Here is an 18,375-nt window from a genome sequence, read left to right as displayed (position 1 = left end):
TGCGTTCTGTATGCTGGCCACATGATGACAGATATGTCTCTCAGACAACACAGGCTCCCTCAGTTGAGAATCTGAAATGAGCATCATCTCCCTGAGTCCGTCGCGACAGGACAGGGGAAACCTTTAAACCTTGAAATGCGTTTCAAACCTGCTGAGTTCAACGGAAGATCTGGTGATGTCTCTTGAGGAAAAGAAGATACGAAGAACTTAATTTTCACAAGACAGAATGAGTGAGTGAGTGAGTGAGTGAGAGAGTGAGAGGGAGAGAGAGAAAGAGAGAGGGAGGGAGGGAGGGAGGGAGAGGGAGAGGGAGAGGGAGAGAGAGAGAGAGAGAGAGAGAGAGAGAGAGAGAGAGAGAGAGAGAGAGAGATTGACAAACTTAAAAAATGTTAAAAGTAATTCCACCAAACTTTTCATTGGGAAAAATTAGCCGGGTCTGACAATGATTAAAAAGTACTTGCCTTTCACTGATGATAACAATGACATCATATTAAAGGACCAATATTTCAGGGTTAAAACAAGACCAAAAAAAAAAGGCAGAGCATTTCTGAACTTGAGAGAACCATACGCACACTTCTGTTTGAAAATTTTTTATTCGTTTTCTTTTGCCTTAAAAAAGTTATCAGTGCAACATTTCAGAACATCCACGCCTCACCCACCAAACACTGAGCAGTAGTTAATTTTAATTAGGAAATACTGAGTTCTGAAGCCAGTGGGTTATCATTTTGCTATTTATTTCCTTCTCTCAAACTCTGAAAAAAAGTCCTCTGTATAAATTAAACAAATAAAAAAAGGATGTTATTCTCAATCCTAGGTCATCATTACAGCCAACAGAATCATAATAATGCATCTAAAATGTGTGTCCACAATATATCAAGGGATACATTTGGGAGGGGGAAAAAAACACAAGAAAAAATATGACATTCTAGACTTGTTAAAAAGGATAATGGTCCCATATATTTATTAACAGGTTAGCAAAAAAAATAAAAATAAAAAATAAACAAAAACAAAAACAAAATAAATCCAATGGATTACAATATTTACATGTTATTCGAAAAATAAAGTAGTGATAAAAGCATGTCACAATCATTTCTTTTTTTTTTTTCTTTTTCATTTTTGGTAACCATTACAAACATCCAATCCAGGTATGGAACTGTTTAAATACATCTGATATGAGGCCAATTAAAAAGAAAACATTCAGACACAAAATGTTTATTTATACTTCTCCTTCCAATATGTTTGCCGCATGACTCTCCCTCCCCACCAAATAATTAAAAAAGGAAAAAAAAAAACCTAAACAAAACTGAAAGCCCACCCTCACAAACTAAGAATCTGCAAAATTCAAAACATCATGCTTTTTTCAAGTAGCACTTCCTCCACAAATGCAATGGTATTTTTTTTTTTCACCTCTGTTACGCCATCCATTTGAGGAGAACTTTTGTGTGGATATCAGCTTCTCAGCAGCTTCCTGTCTCCCATCCCATCCCTTTCCCCTTCCCTCAAAGTTAAAAAAAAAGAAAAAGAAAAAAGAAAAGAAAAAGGAAAAAGAAAAGCAACCCAAAGAGACACATGCATTTCTAAAACTAGATTTCACTCAAGTACTTTCTACTTTTGGAAAGTAACCCCGTTTGTTGACTATCAGACCATTCTTTCTGGGCCTGGACCTTCTGCTTCACGTTCATGCAAGATATCCCAACATTTTTACATGAAAAATGGAACTCAAACACAACTTCTGTTCCTATTTAGGCTCTGCTGTTCTCCCCCTCATGTGAAGAATGCGAGGTGATGTGATGATTTCTCTCCCTCGAGGTCCACAAAATGTAGATCTCTAGGCTCCTAATATTGCAAAACCGGGTTACCTGAACTTTAGAACTATGTGGTTATCAACTCCCTCCGCTCCAACCCTCCTTGTACCAAAATGAGACACACCACATTAAAAAAAAAAAAAAAAGGCAACCGTTCTTAAGTAACCAAAATAATAAATCAGTGAAAGATGTTCAATTGGACGAGCAACAGAATGAATCTGAGGACCTCTTGGACCGGCCCACAACCTGCATAGCTGTGCTGTAAGTTTGGTTCTTTAGTTAAAGGGTTTTTTTGTTTTTGAGTTTCTTTAAAAAAGTTACTTCTTTGATATCTTCACATGTTTAAAACTAAATAATAATAATAATGATCTATTCACAGGAACCACTTCTCCGTTCCAGCCCTGTCTCATTGGGTGAGCAAAGGAGAAATGGGGGGAAATAACGTTACTTTACATGGAAAAAAATTAATTGTGCTGTATTGTAATCCCTCAGGCTGAGCCGACGTAGACATGGGGCAAACAAGAACGGCACAGAGTCAATCACATGAGTCTTAAAAAAGAAAAGAAAACCCCAACCAACCAACCCAACGCCCTAAAATCATAGCTGAACGCTTAACAAACAGCTTACCTGGAATAAAAGATGACAAGTCACAGACAGGTATCTAAGGAATTCTCTCTTTTTTTGTTTTGTTTTTTTACTAAAATAATTAAAAAAATCACAGTATTTTAAGAAATAAACCCCCCGCAGGGATTTTTGAGCACAATTTTGTTTTTGTTTTTTTCTTTTAAAACTTTGTGGTTTTTTTTTTCTTCCATTCACCATCTTGCCCAGCAGTCTGTCTTTCTATATATATATTTAACCACAATAACAACAGGTAGTACTCACAAATGCAGAGATTTGTTTTGTGTTTTTTTTTTTAATTTCCCTTGGTTAATTCTGAGGTACTAGGAAACAGGTGACTGTTTTAAGCAAAAGCAGTTTTTAACTTTCTTTTTTTTCCTTGTTTTTTTTTTTGTCACTCTGGAAAAGCGTAATATGTATATTAAAACTAGAAAAAAAAAGTGCCCCAAAGTTGGACACGGAACATTGTCGTCCCCTGCATTCTTCCATCCTTGGGACGCCTCCATCGTGGGAAGGATCCCGAAGTCTCCGCGGTGGAGCACAAAGGCAAAAATGCGAGACGCGTCTTGGGAATTTGATTTCTCACAAGTCCAAAGTTATGACCGTAACTTCCCATTGTCAAGATCCAGAAGAGTCGTGCGGGTGTCATGGAGCCACGTATCCCACTGTCCTCAATTAAATAAATTTAATCTATGTACACACACGCACACACGCGCACACCCACCCACCACACGCACACACAGGTACCAGTGCTTTGAAAATAGATCATTCAGTCCTAAAAGCAGCTTTGATTCTTCCTTGTCCCCCTGCCCGCCCCCTCCCCATTCATCACTGTTCAAGTAGGTTGTCGGAAATCACACCAGGTGCTCATTCACTTTTGACCTCTGCCATCTCTGGGAGTGATTTATTATCAGCAGCAGCAGTAGCAGCAGCAGTGATACAGATGGCAGCTTCGTTCTTGTGGGAAAAGTCCACCAGTCTCTTCGGGCTGCTTTCCATTTCTTCTGCCAATGGTACCTTAACCGTTTCTTCTGTGTTCTCTTTGGCCTGGCTTTCGTCACCGATCACCCGGTTGGTTTCATTCACTGCCCTGGAAATGGAGACAGGAAGGGGAAAATAACAATTTGGACATCATAGGGACCCTATCGGCTCTCCTTGCTAAGAAGAGCCAACGTGACTTAGAAATTTGGAAGAGTAAATTCACGCTGCTCTTAGGACTAACCTAGCGAGTCAGATGGTCTCATTACGGGATTCTCTGAGGCTGCAGTACAGGTAATCCTCGGGCTACGACCATATTAGAGACTGCCCATTACGGTAATAACGTTAACTGAATCATTTTAAAGGAATGAACCCCATCCCTCCTCTCCCCAAGACACTCGTTAATCGAATGGACAGGTCGTTAAATGCACATGAGGTACCTCAGGGGTAGGGAAGACCATGGGCGGCCTAGTGCAGGAAAGCACCACCCGCCTCTGGCCACCCAAGGTCTCCCCGCAACCCACTGAGATATCTCATACTCCCCTTCCCATCCTTTAGGGTCCCCATAGCTGCTTCCGCCTTTTCCGCACTTACCTTTCGAAGATCGGCAAAGCTCAGAGCTACATGGCAGAAAAGTGGCTGGTCTTCTCAAATGCAGATGAAGTTGTTTTCTTTAGATCTTGTGTTCTTTTGTCTCTTTTAGAAAAAGCTTGCCCTGCAGACAACGGAGGCCTAGAGGGTGCGGGATCACGCGCCCCCCTCAAGGCTTCCATCCCCTTTGCAAAAGCTTTTGGCACAGAGGAGGGAGGCTTGTAGGGGGTGATCTCGTGCTCCGGCAGGTCTCTCCCCTCTGTACCAAAACCCTTTTGCAAAGGGGATGTAAGCCTTCGGGGGCGAGATCTCGCACTCCTGCAGGCCTCCTCTGTCTGTGGGTGTGTAAGAACACAAGACCTAATGAGAACAGCTTCACCAGAGTCTGAGAAGATGGCTGCTTTTCTGCCACGTGGCCCTGAGCTCTGCAGATCTTCGAAAGGTAAGTGAGCGATTGGTGACAGGATGGGGAGGAGTCGGTGGGCTAGTATATCAGGGCCAGTGCCTGTTAAGACCCTGGGGAGGGGCAAGGAGACATGCGTCTCCGCGGTCATTCGGAAGAGTGAACGACTGTTGTGGTCCTGCAACATTTGTAACTTCGGGACTGGGTTGCAAGTACTTTTGGGGGTGGTGACGTAACTTTGAACCATCACTAAGTGAATTGTCGTAACTCAAGGACTACCTGTACAGGGCAAAATAAGGTGGATGTGGTTTCTCCCAAATGGTTAGCAAACTCCCCCTTAAATCAGAAGAGAGCTAGAGGAACAAAGGCACCAAGAAGGACCCGCCTTTATGCACTCACTAATTTGTGGGAGTGTCGGGAACTAAAATATACAGATATTTGATTCCTAAGACTTTGTGATTTAATTTCTTTTTCCTTACAATAAGGCTTTTTCCTTTTAATCAAACTTTGTGAGATTATGGCTTTCTCTGGGACTTAAGAGTAACTGGCCAATTTCTTGTAGCTTAAGAGAACCAGTTTGGGGCAGTGGGGTAAAAACACCAAGGCTGGAACATGGGAGGTTATGAGACCTAGTCTCATTTTAGGCATAATGCCAGCTGGGTGACTTTGGGCCAGTCACTTTCTCTCAGCCTTAGGCCAGGAGAAAATGGCAAACCACTTCTGAAAAATCTTGCCAAGAAAACTGCAGGGACTTGTCTAGACAGTTACTGGGATCTGACTCAAAGGCAGCATGTTTTTTTTATTATTTATATAAAATGAGTTCATGGGCTAAGTGTCTGTTTAAGTCAGAGGTCCCCAACCTTTTGGACACCAGGGACCGGTGCCATGGAGAAAGGTTTTTCCGCGGAACAGAGAGGGTGTGGTTTTGAATACTGCCTGCATCCCAAGGATGGAGCTTTGCTTGTTTGTGCGGACCGGTTGCTGGCATGCTGTGGAACAGTGCCGGTCCATGGATCAGGGGTTGGGGACTCCTAGTTTAAGTCTAAACATAAAATAGGGGGTTGCATGTTTTTTGGGGGGGGGGACGTGTGTGTCTGCATGTCAGCAACTACACAGTAGAAGCAGACCCATTCAAGAATATAATGCATATGTCCAAGTAATGATAAACACCCCAAAATATAGAATACAGTCAAATCTCTACAGTATAATCCAAGTTGGGAATTACTACCTAGTTTAATGGATAAAACCATTTCAAAATATTATCATCCTGATGGAGGATATTCAGAGGTAGATGAAAATATAGTTGAGTTTGTAGGGAGAAATTATGACTTTTGTATCAAAGCTGATGTGTAGTTTAGTCCCATTCAAATATTTGATATGTTAATAATGACATTTTGTAGGAGGAAAAACACACAGGATCTCTTGGCGAGTTATGCTGATAGTGGCTTTAATTTTTCTAATTTTCAACAATATCACGGTGATTATATATTAGAGGCAATTATATATTAGTAGAAAAACATTATTATTATTTAGCATTAGTAAACAGAATGCAGTTTAAAACTATTGCTTAGTATCCTTTTAATCCAACAAGTTCTTTGTTTTCATTACAGGAAAAATACAGTTTCCCACAGTCAGCATTAATTTCTCTTTAACTGGCTGATAATAAATATGCTTTGTTTGTAGTATTTGCTTCGTAATATACAGTATACCAGGGAAAGCTTCTATTCTTCCCTTTGCTGGTGGAAGAAGTGGTAGCTTCTGGATCCACTTACATGCCATGTCTCAGCACATGTCGTTCCCATTCAGAGCCTTCAGCAAATGTTCGGCCACAAAATTCACAGGGGAAGCGTTTTTCAGGAGGACTGTTTTCTGAAAACCTCATGTCCCCTTGGAGGAAAAGAAGCACATAGACATGCGTTAATCTTAAGTATAAGCCAAGGTGTTCTCAAGGAGGCAGAAGGCAGAAAGGGAAAGGTAGTTTTGAAGTCCAATAGAAAAACACATCACAAATTTTTCTTAGAAAGGGCTCATGAGATGGAAATCCAGTTATCTTTTAAGAGATGGACATTTTCATTTAGCAAAGAATGTGAGCACCCTGCAGTTCTCTTTGAGGCATATTATAGAAAGGCCAGATTTTGCTTAATGGTATTTGAGAAAGGGTGAAATTTCGTTTCATGAACAGAACATTTCAGCTTTGCCAGTCTTGTCTTCCACTCTTTATAACTACAGTGGCGCTTAATAGTTTGTGAACCCTTTTAAACTTTCAATATTTCTGCATAAACATGATCTAAAATGTGATCTGTTCTCCACACGTCCTAAAAGTAGAGACAGAGAACCCAATTAAATAAGTAAAAAAAATGTTCATTGAGGAAAATGAACCAAAGCTATATATTTGCATACGCATCATTGTACGTTACCCACTGTACCTGTGTCATTCTAAATTGTACATTAACTTCACTATCAAAGTTGACACTAGATAGAGCACAGAAATATTCAGAGAAATAGCACAAGATTGGAAGATGTGGAGCCACGTGGCCCATAGAATTGCCAAGAGTCAGACTCGACTCAATGGATATCACTGTCGTCACCATCATCATCATCATCCAATAGCCTTGAAAGTAATTCTAGGTTCCAAAGGCAGGATTTCACTCCCGTAGCTCAACTACTTTAACTATTGTTACATAATTATACTATTATTATAACAAATACTATTGTTAGTAGTTGCCATATTCAACTACTTAACTATTGTTAGCTAGTTACATAGTCCCTATATAAAATAACAATCCCAGAGGTTATGGGATTATGAATTATGGGGGATCTCGTAACTTCTAGGATTGTTATTTTATATAGATACTATCTATCTCTAAAAGAGAGAAAACTTTCCACTTGTATGAATTGTTTTGTATACTACAAAGCACAGAATATACAAAAATGCAGAAAATGCCTAACAGGTGTCATCTTTGTCTTGTGAAAAACAGATGCTGGTTGACAGCAAATCAAATTCAAGCCAGCACTACTGCCTTAACGTTTCTTGTGAATGAACCTAACAACTGAAGAGTCATTTAACAAAAATATGGGGGTTTTTTGAGTTCATTGGGGCTAAATTTACTCGTTCTAGTATTCCGTGAGCATGCATTGGAAAGGAAGTAAAAGTTGCTCTGAATACAGAGTGCAATTTGATTCCACTTAACTGGATGTGGTTTATGCCTCGGGTCAATGATAGATCAGAGCCACAGGTATGCAGCCATATGATCACCACCTATAGGGAAGGCATTCCTTGTGGAGTAGCACTCAATGAAAGTATTTATTAATCTGAGCATGCTCTGCCAGTCAACGCTTCGAGAGTAGACCAGCCAGATACTTGTCACTGATTCTAACGGGGGAAGCACTAATTATCGGCTTAAGCTTTGGCTGGATGTTGTTCTGCAGAACATAATGGAGCATTCCCAAGACCCCGACATCACAGTGGACATTCCTCCTGGCTGAAATGCGGGACCAGTGTGTGAACCAGAGAGCTGTCTGCCAAACAAAAGATGAAAATGTTTTCTCACAAAATTAAGACGATTGCCACACAGGCCATTAAAAATAATTACTTGGACTATCTTGCCTGATTCTTTTCACTGAAAATGAGACAGTACCATCTGCTCCAAGCATTAATTCTGTAGTGGGGATTATCCTGAGTAAAAAGAACAACAGAATGCCAATTGTCTTTCGCTTCCCAGAGTCCTCTCAAAGTACATAATGAAAAACAGTTGGATCTTGCTTCATTTACCGCTGATCTTTGCTTGCCTCATTTCCACTTTGTATTATACTACACAAAACTCATGAGCCAACCTAACCCATTGACAATCTCTCTTTTGCTTTTCTGTGTGATCTCACACACAAACCTTGTGCGCCCTTCTTTCTCTGCAGTTTTGTTTTTTTGTGGGGACGGCTGGAAGAAATATTGTCAAGACTTTTCCAAACACATAGATGTCTTTCTGTTTCAGAGGATACTGGACTAAAACTCTCTGAAATCCAAGCCAGGCCAATTTAAACTATCCTCAAAACAGGGTTTTGTTTTGTTTTAAAAGAAGACTTGTTCTTTTGAGGTTAAACTTTTTTTTTTAAATTCCCCAAATGTCATTCTATCTGCTTCACAAGTTTGGGTCCTCAAAGCAAGCAAATTCTTGGAGGAAAAGGCGAAGACTGTCTATAGTTTTACAGACCTTTGCCGTTGAAAGATAACTCACGAGTAGATACAACTCCATCATTTAACAATTTATTTCTCCTAGGGTTCTCCACAGGTTTCTGAAGGGCCCACTGCTGGAAAATCTTTATAAAATGTCCACAGGTTTCAGCTCAAAGCTAGTAAGATGAAGGGGGGCTTTGTGTCTTAGGGCACTCTGGTTTCGGCGATTTCCATCTTTTGTTCTGGATGAGGTTACATTACCTCAATTAGATCCTGTGCTCTGCTGGATTTGCAGCTTCTATCTGAAGAGGAGGTGGCAGCCATGGCCAGGAGGTCTTTTGCGCAACTTTGTGTTATGCACCAGGTATCTGTTCTGGACCATGAAGGTCTTTTTCACAGTCGCCCATGCCTTAGTCATCTCCTACTTGGGTTACTGCAAAGCGCTCTACAACAGGCTGTCCTTGAAGAGTATTCAGAAGCTTTGCCTGGTGCAAAATATGGCGGCAGCAGAGCCAGTTAAGGGTGCTGGTCAATTGGTACATGTTATACCTCTGCTCTAAGAGCGGTATTGCTACCAGGATGCTTTTGGGTGGAATTCAAAGTTAGCTCTAAAATTCTTCAGGGCCTGGGACCGGGCAGGGCTACCTACCAGATTATGTCTCTCTCTAGTGGTGTCTGCCCATCTTGCGAGATCCAGAAGTGTCTCACCCATGATAAAGTGCCATCTGGTTTAGGACCAAAGCCTTTTCTATCAAGGTGCCCATTCCCAGAAACAACATTCCTCCAGAGATTAAACTTGTCTCAACCCTGTTGGCCTTCGCAAAGCATGGAGAATCTGGTTTTGTCAAGCCCTGATAGAGTGAGTGAACCGTTTGATGGGTCATTGTTGTGCTGAATCAGTGTTCTCAATTACCTTATTATTTTATGTTATTTCTGCTGTTTTTAATCTCGATTGCTTTTTACTATGTTTTTATTAGCTGCCCAGAGTCCTGCATATGAGAAGGGGGGCAAAAGAAAGAAAGAAAGAAAGAAAGAAAGGAAGGAAAGAAGGAAGGAAGGAAGGAAGGAAGGAAGGAAGGAAGATTGAGACTTATGTTTATGGACAACCGGTCTAGCAATGGCTATTAAGGCAGATTAGCTAAGACTGGATGATAAGGGTGATATTGTTATTATTAATTATGATTCCCCTATGAATCAGCATGTGTGAAATCCCAGGGAATTAGACTGTGGTTTCTCACTGCCTGCCTGCCTGCCATTGGGAGGATCAAATTCACAATCAAAGATCAGCAGTGCAGGAAATGGGCACGTTTCAGGTGAAAAGAGGACATAATGGACAAACAGCAAGTCCTCAAGACAACGGCCTTCTCAAGTCACGGCACCTTGTTTTGCCTTGTCGTCCTCCCCCCCTCCAAAGGTTCATGTGGTTTCAATGTAATCCTTATGGTGTTACACAAATACATTTTCCTTCCAGCCATGTGCACGGATTTAATAATTGTTTAACAAACAGAACACTTTGGGACAGTGTTGCTTATGCCCACTGGCAGTTCCTTTTTGCTGAAAAATTAACACTACGGAGGATCAGATCCGTGAGTTAAGTTTCAAAGATGTTGATGTTTAATTATACTCCTCAAATCTGAGATCTATTTATAAGGAACTGGGGATCTATTATACCTGGACTGTTGCAAAACAAAACAAAAAACAACCCATGATGATACATTCTTAGAACGATGGACAGATTCTAAAGGTTGCCTGAACAGACCGTCCTCTGAACAGGCTCCTGTTTGGAGGAAAGGCAAGTCAGTTTGCATCTTGGCACGGCTGAGAGCTTTCAAATGTTTCCCACTGGAACTGCTGGGTGGAGAATTAAGCAAGACAACCGCAACACTGACCTCTCTCTTCTGTCTTGGGGCTCATCTCCTCATCCTTTTCTTCCTCATCACTGCTGGAGTTCTCCTCTTTTCCTTTCATTTGCTCCAACTGATCTAAGTTAACCCGTCCAACCAGCTCAAAATTGCGACTCACCTTTGGGGAAGAAAACAACACAGTGTATTTGCAAAAACTGCACTGAGCGCCACTCTTGAAAGCAGCCGCTTGCTTTTTCCAGGGAGCGGGACACTCCTATAAGGAACTGAGAGTCCAAACACCGTATAGTATAGCCTAGTGTGGAAACAACAGGTTGAAAAAGGCTGTGATACACCAGGCATGTTTGAAATTCCGTAGACCAAATACTCTTCTCACTATTCCACAACAGGGGATCTTCTCCGTGGGAACAAAGCAAAGAGCTGAAGATCTGAAAAGTGTTAAGTAATAGAGATAGATGGTTTCTTCTGGCAGGGCGTACATTTGCCCTTGTTTGAAGAAAGATGAAAAGTGCCGATGAAAGAGAAGACAGAGAAACAATGCCCTCTGGAACAATCTGCTCCCAAGATACCATTGGGTTGGCTTTCAGAAAGGCAATTTAAAAAAGCACTTTCTCTTTGGGCTGGGAAAATTGGATTTCCCGTCTGGAGCAAGATATGAATGCAAGTTTCTGGTTGCCTATTGATCTCTTAGAAGTTAATTAAAATTGTTCATCTTGTTTTGATTTGGAGGCACTACGGTACGCCATCCAGAGGTGCAATGTTCAGGTTGGGCAGCTCTATAAATTCTATAGACACAAGCAAAGGCCACTGATAACTTTCTATAGGGTGGATCAGGAAGTGGGCAGATCCGTTCTGATCTTCCAAGTCCCAGCACAGTCATAGAATTCGAGCTCCCTAGATTGATTGATTGATTAATTAAAGGCTGTGCATAATGACTGGATTTCCAAAGGAATCCCTTATTTTTTCATGTCAGTACAACCAACACCTACACCTCTTATAATGTTGCCGGCTCGCCACCCAATGCAGCCAACATGTGGAAGAATGGTGAAAACCTGGGGCCTGCCACCTACCTTTTGAGATATAACCACAAGGAATGAGAACTAAAGATGGCACCTACAATCAACTCACTGGGTGATTCTGGCAGGAACAGGTGGGAAAAATTAAACCATCCACCACAGTTTTGACCAGCTTGAGAGAACATGTACCATCTTCCTCGCTCCACATATTATTTAATTGAGCAGAATGTATCTGATGTAGTCCTACACCATTATTATCTGACAGGAATAAATATGGTCCTCTGTACAATTAAACTGCAAGGAGGTCTTTCACTGCATGCTTCATAACACAACACAGTTTATACATTTCGCCAGCCAAAAGTATTGACTCTTTGGGATGAGATTCCTGCTAACAAAACATTGGCAGGACAGCTTGGGCAAGGGTGGTGAATACAGAACACCTTCCTAATGTCATGTATCATGTCACCATCTGGAATATTGTGTTTCACTTTGCATCTTAATGAGCACACAATTAAACAAATATGTGCAGAGACCTTTATAACTATCTGCTGCTTGCAGTGGGATGCTACATCCAATCCCAACAGCCTGCCTTCTATCAGAGCAGGGAGCTTCTGAAAAAAAGAGGATCCATCTTGTCATCTGATGAATTATAGAGGGTAAGATTTTAGGCTGTTCGTCTTTTGCCAATTCTACCATCTAAAAAGAGCCTTTTTTTTAGCTAGAGCTCCTGGAAGCTCATCACCCAGAACCAGATGCAAAGCGGTGATGCCGGTAGGCTGCATTGTTAAACATAAAGAATAAAGCTGACACTCAACACGTTCAGCCCTGGAATTTGTTCCTTTATACTAGAAACAAGCACGTGGTCTAGTCATCCATTCCTATTTTTTACATCCAAGCTTGTTTTATCACAGCCTACCGATTTAGAAGGGGAGGGGAACTTTTTCTGAACTTGCTGTTGTTGAACCACTGATAATCAGAAAACAGTGATTGATTTATGTCAATCTATTTTCTGCCACGCACCTGCCACAAACTAACGGCAAGTTTACAGTCTGAGTAAAGATCCACTTCCAATGGAGAGTAGATTCACTCATATTTTTTTTTTAGTAGAAGTGAAATATTTTCTGGGGGGTGAGTGGAGTGGGGGGAGCAAAAGAGCAGACGAGAAAGAGTTCCACAAGGTGTTGAATCAGCTCTATTAGCATGCTACTAGAGTATAAATTCAGAAATCCCAGGTGAAGGGGCTTGGAATGAGGTCTCGGCAGTGCAACATGTATATTTCTTTTGCCTAATAATTATTGATAGATATTCCTCTATGCATTTACCTCTAATGTCATTTTAAAGGCCCAGAGCCCAGGGCCTGCACCATGTGGCAAATACTCCCTTAATTATGGGAAAAAACACCCCTGTGTTAAATTCATTGGAAAAAAATTATGGAAAAAAACCTATTTCCTTTAGAAGATGCTGGCCAACGGACATCTCAAGAAAGGCAAGACCTGGTTCTCCCCCTCTCTCTAAAGCAGTGGTTCTCAACCTGTGGGTCAGGACCCCATTTGGGGTCGATCGACCATTTCACGGGGGTCGCCAAGCAAGGCTGTCCGCCATATTTTTGTCTGCCATTTTTTTGTCCGCCATTTTTTCCCCTTTTCCGGCAGGTGCCTTACCTCCCTTGGGCTGGGCCAGCTGGTGGTCGGCCTGCTCCGTCTCTGCCGCTTGCCAGCTACGCCTCGGCTGGCGCAGGGGGTGGAACCACGCATGCGCGGCACTCCCGGGCAGGGAAAGTCCTCAACTTACAACCGGTTGGGTAGTCCTTGACTCACGACCAGTTTAGTCCTCGACTTACGACCGGTTGGGGTCGCGGCATTAAAAAGGTTGAGAACCACTGCTCTAAAGGCCTGGGCCTCACCGAGCAGGAACTACCACCCCTCTCACCTTATGCTCATCGCGAAGGTGACCATCGAGCTCGTCCGTGTGCTTGGTCTCGTAGTAGCAGAGTTGGCATTTGTAAGGTCTCAGCTCATTGTGCTTCTCTATGTGTTGCTGTAGACTCTCGTCGCTGGAACAGGTGAAGGTGCACTTGTCACAGCGGAAAACGACTCCCTGCAAATATTTGGACAGCTTGGAACGGCAAACCTCTATGGGAACCACTCGCTCTTCTATTAGGGCGACAAGAGACGATAAGGGAAGCGCCGTTAACAAGGAGAGTCACTTCTGCCGTTTCTCCAGATTCTCGGCCCTGCTCAGGGACGGTCACTTCAGCATACATTTATCTTTGTAGTACAGGTAGTCCTCGACTTACAACCATTCATTTAGTGACTGTTCAAAGTTACACTGGAAAAACAAAAGTGACTTAGGATCATTTTTCACGCTTGTGGCACCCCCGTGGTCACGTGACCAAAATTCAGATGCTTGGCAACCGACTTGTTGCAGTGTTCCGGGGTCATGTGATCGGCTTTTGTGACCTTCCGACCAGCAAAGTCAATGGGGGAAGCCAGATTCACTTAAGGACCGTGTTACTAACTTTAACAACTGCAGTGAATCACTTAACAACTGTGCTGAGGAAAGCCGTAAAATGGGGCAAAACTCACTTAACAACTGTCTTGCTCAGCAACAGAAATTTTGGGGTCGATTGCAGTCGTAACTGGAGGACTACCTGTACTTGTCATTAAAAACTCCACCTTTTGACCCACTTTCTGTCCCAATTCTCATGATGGCCATGTGAAATAAGTCACGGTTCTAGTTTTGCAAATATGCCCAGGCTGTCACCTTGGGAGTAAATTTCACTGAACTCATTACTTTTGAATCCACATACATCAGATTATCCAGTTAGTTATTGAATCTTAAAGCCAATTCATTCATGAGAGATGGAATAGGTCAGGGGTAGGCAACCTTGGCTCTTTTATGACTCGTGGACTTCAACTCCCAGAATTCCTGAGCCAGCCATGCTGAGGGGAAGGGAGAGGTTTCCAAGCTGAGCCATGCTGGCTCAGGAATTCTGGGAGTTGAAGTCCACGAGTCATAAAAGAGCCAAGGTTGCCTACCCCTGGAATAGGTAATTCAAAGATTGTTCACTTCTTTTCTGTTCTAGCCACAATTTCCCAAAGATGGCCTTGAAAAATGGGAAGTCTTTCCAAATGCTGCTCTGGCGTGTTCCATTTGCCTTAAAAAAAAAAAAAAGAAAAAAAAAAAGGGGAGAGCAGAGCAAAGCAAAGCGGAATAATAAATATATTAACTGGCTACATATTGGACTTCAAAATTGTTGTAGGAGAACATTTCTATTTCTATTGGAAGTTACTGCAAGCCTGAATGCTATTATTCCTCAGCAGAAGGGCTTGAAATTGGATGCTGGTGCATAGTAGCTGAATCAGAAATAATAAAATTTGACTTTATTACAATACGGGCAACAGCTTTTCTCTAAAACAGATGCTTGTTTAGCAATGTTAAGGCTTTATATTGTCGATTATTGTTGTAATGAGTGGTTGCTGTGGGTTTGGGGTTTTTTTTTTGAGGGCATAAAATGGTGTTCTAATCAAATTTGCCAGACTTTATTTTTTGCATCCCATCGGTCTTCTATCATTCTTTTAACAGTTTTTCCCCTCTACTCCTTCATCTGTGTATATTTGCCAACTGAAGACAATTTTTCGGGGATCGGATGAAATATCTTATTGTCTTTAAGTGTTCTCTCAAAAATCCCCATTGTAGCTGTCAAGAATAAGGGCAACTCCTTAGAATGAGCTTCAAAAGAAGCAGCAAGCAGGAGGACACTTTGAAACCAACCAACTTCATGCAAGTGAATTTCCATTCATCCAGCAAAGCTTCCCTTTCCTTTCCCTCCTCCTTGTTTGGTGGAAGGATGTGTGTGTGTGTGTGTGTGTGTGGTGGGGGAAGGAGCAGACAAAATACACAGCAAATAATTCTTGCTGCTTATTTGCAAGAACGTGCATCTATTTCTTAAGTTTTCGATATAAAAAAAAATAATAATGTGCACACAATTCCTAAGATTAAATAAAAGGCATTTCCTACAATGGAAACAATTAGCGTGCTGTAATTCGTTTGAATTGGGCCGCTTCTTTGGAGAAACTAAAGTCTAAACTGGTAGGGAAAAAAAATGATTAAAATTGTGGAGGTTGCAAGAATGGTTAAGGCACCAGGCTAGAATGTGGGAGACTGAATTCTAGTCTGCCTTAGGCAAGAAAGTCAGCTGGGTGACTCTGGGCTAGTCACTCTCTCTCAGCCACCTCACAAGGTTGTTATTGTGGAGAATATAGGAAGAAGAAGTAGTAGTATTACATATGTTCAACACCTTGAGTTATTTGTAAAAATAATAAAGGCAGGATTTAAATAAATAAATAAATAAATAATTTTTAAGAAAATCATTGAGATAAAATGAACAAACAGGCAAATAAATACAGGTAGCCCTTGACTTCAGTCCACAATTAGAACTGGAAAATTCATCACTTAAGGAGTGCAGTCATTAAACAAGACATCACATGATCGTGACTTGCAAACTTCCCTTCCTGCTTCCTTCACTGACTCTGCTTGTTGGAAGCTGTCTGGGAAGGTCACAAATGACAACCAACGTGACTGCGGCAACGTCGCAACAATCGTTAAGAACTGGTTGCAAGTAAATTTTTCAACACTATTGTTAACTTATACGAATGATTATAAGTTGAGGACTACCTGTAGGCAAGCAAGCTACCATGTATGCCCAGTAGCAAAGAGGGAGAATGATGTTGATCTTTTGAAAAAAGTCGAACAAATAAGCTATTACTGGATCATGTTCACAGCCCCAAATAGTATGGAAGTATATGTTCAGGCAGTAGCACTTTTTCAAAAAATGTCAAGTCTCAACATACCATCTCCTATGGAACCATGGCACCTATGTAGGTTATTAAATTATCTGAGATCTAGCCTACAGAAAGAGCTTAAACCAAGTAACTATCAGCTGCCACCTGACACTTGCTTGTGCCTCACTACCATGTGGTGATAGTCTGCCATGAACGCTGGGGAAGGTGATTGGGAGGGGGAATGCTTGGGGGAAAATGAAAGTAGCTGCTGTATCTCCCCAAGATGCTGCCTCAAGGTCACCCGGCTGGGAAAAGAAGGCAGCTGCCTACCAACCTACGCTTGAATTGACTGTTCTGAAAACATCTTGCATGAACCTGATTGGTCATGGGGGGGTGTACATGTCAGTGATGGGAGGCAGTTAAGGGTGGGAAAAGTTGAACTTAGGGATTTTGGTGCACGATTCTCAATTCTGGCTATGCCAGTGGTGGCGAACCTATGGCACGGGTGCCAGAGGCTGCACTCAGAGCCCTCTCTGTGGGCACGCGCGCCGTTGCCCCAGTCCTAGGCCTTCAGCTGGGTTTTATAAAACCTTTTCGCTTTAGGCCTCCGCCGCCATGTACAAAAAAAAAATATGGTTCAATCAATCAGTCAATTTCAACTTCTCATGGGAAAAAAAAGATCTTGCAAAGTTGGAATTGATTGACTGAACTTTTTAGTCCCACCCAGTCTGCCATTACCACTGCAGCCACGCCCAGCCAATGGGCCACGCCCAGCCAATGGGCCACACCCACCCGGCACCCAATGATGCATAAGTGGGTTTGGGGTAGCAGTTTGGGCACTCGGTCTCTAAAAGGTTCGCCATCACTGGGCTATGCATTACTGCTCTACACTTGACTTATAATAAAATTATACCTTTCTCAACAAATGGATTGTTTCTGTTTAGAGGCTTAAGTGGTGGCAGGTCTAACAGTAACGGTAATTCAAAGGCCAAATCAAACATTTACTGGGCAACAGATAAGACAGGTACTTGATTTGCCTTGTCATCACACCTCGTGTCGTGTGTGACCCAAGCACTCATTTTCCCTTTCTTCCCATTAAGAACAGCCTGATATAAGTGCATCACACAATGGATTTCCTGTGCACAGAACAGGAAAGGGTGGCCTATTTTTTTCTTCCTTGCCATGATGAGAGCAGAGCTCGCTCTTTAACCATTTGAACTTAATTGCCAGTTCTTTAGTCTCAGAGATCTTAGCCCATTGTCAAATCCACCTTTCTTTTCAAATTGTGGTCTGTAGAATCTGAATTTCTTATCTGCAGCTTATACCTGCATAAGAATGGTTTCTCAGAATTTAAAACAGTATTAATAAGATTGCAGTTCTGTTTGCCTCGAATCAACCTGAAATCATTATCTCCTGTAAACTTTGAAAAATCAGAGCACTGATATCCTGCACAGTAACTATCCCTGTATTTTTTTTTTTTTTTTTTAAAAAGCAACAGCAGGTGAGGGAGAAAAACAGTCCTCATACTTCCAAATAACTATCATTTTATTCTGCTGACCATGATGAAACAAGAGATTTTTTTTAAAAAAAAATATATATATAAATGCCTCAAAAGCATGTATTATTTGGTAAACTGCATGAAACACTGGAAAAAAATGTCAGGGCATTTATTGAAAGGCTGAAACTTTGAAAGGGTGAAACTTTGATGTATTAGAAGGTGCTAGCTAATTACATTATCTGGGCTAAATGAGAAAGCTTTAACCTTTGGTTGAGGATTAGCGTTTCCACCGCCCTGAGAATAAGGGTGCCAAAGGATTCAAGAGGCTAGTTTGTTAGGAAAAGCAAGCTCGTTGACAAGTCAGAAGTAAATTCCTTACTACCGTTGCAACCATGCAACAATTACTCTGAAAATCACCCCGTAAATCTTTGTAAAGTACACAGAATCCCCCTTCCACTAGGCCTGTATGAGGTTAGTTGAAACCCTGCTTAGGTTGGCGTTCCAGTTGAATGACTGAATCAAGCAGCTCAGTATTGGCTTATAGGCAGACTGATAGCATCCTATTTAACGAGAAACACTTTTTCCTATGAGATCCTTATTTGCTTCCGACTATACAGGAAATTCTACCTCGTATCTTAATTGGATC

The 18,375-nt window shown here is 41.7% G+C and overlaps 1 protein-coding gene across 1 annotated transcript in view; it reads right to left on the bottom strand.

Annotated features, from left to right (window-relative positions):
* Positions 1-2,623: 2,623 nt before the first annotated feature.
* ZNF462 (zinc finger protein 462) overlaps positions 2,624-18,375 on the bottom strand; it is an 86,249-nt gene continuing 70,497 nt past the window's right edge. The window contains exons 10-13 of the mRNA XM_015821370.1: positions 13,377-13,600; positions 10,459-10,591; positions 6,171-6,285; positions 2,624-3,516 (exon numbers count right to left, since the gene is read on the bottom strand). Of these exons, the coding sequence (XP_015676856.1) occupies positions 3,294-3,516; positions 6,171-6,285; positions 10,459-10,591; positions 13,377-13,600 (695 nt within the window). The 3' untranslated portion in view covers positions 2,624-3,293. The remainder of the gene's footprint in view (positions 3,517-6,170; positions 6,286-10,458; positions 10,592-13,376; positions 13,601-18,375) is intronic.

Source organism: Protobothrops mucrosquamatus, unplaced genomic scaffold (assembly GCF_001527695.2).
Source record: "Protobothrops mucrosquamatus isolate PMUCROS unplaced genomic scaffold, P.Mucros_1.0 scaffold1317, whole genome shotgun sequence".
NCBI lineage: Eukaryota > Metazoa > Chordata > Lepidosauria > Squamata > Viperidae > Protobothrops > Protobothrops mucrosquamatus.
The sequence above is the reverse complement of the archived record's forward strand: the minus strand, read 5'-3'. Positions and strand labels throughout refer to the sequence as shown.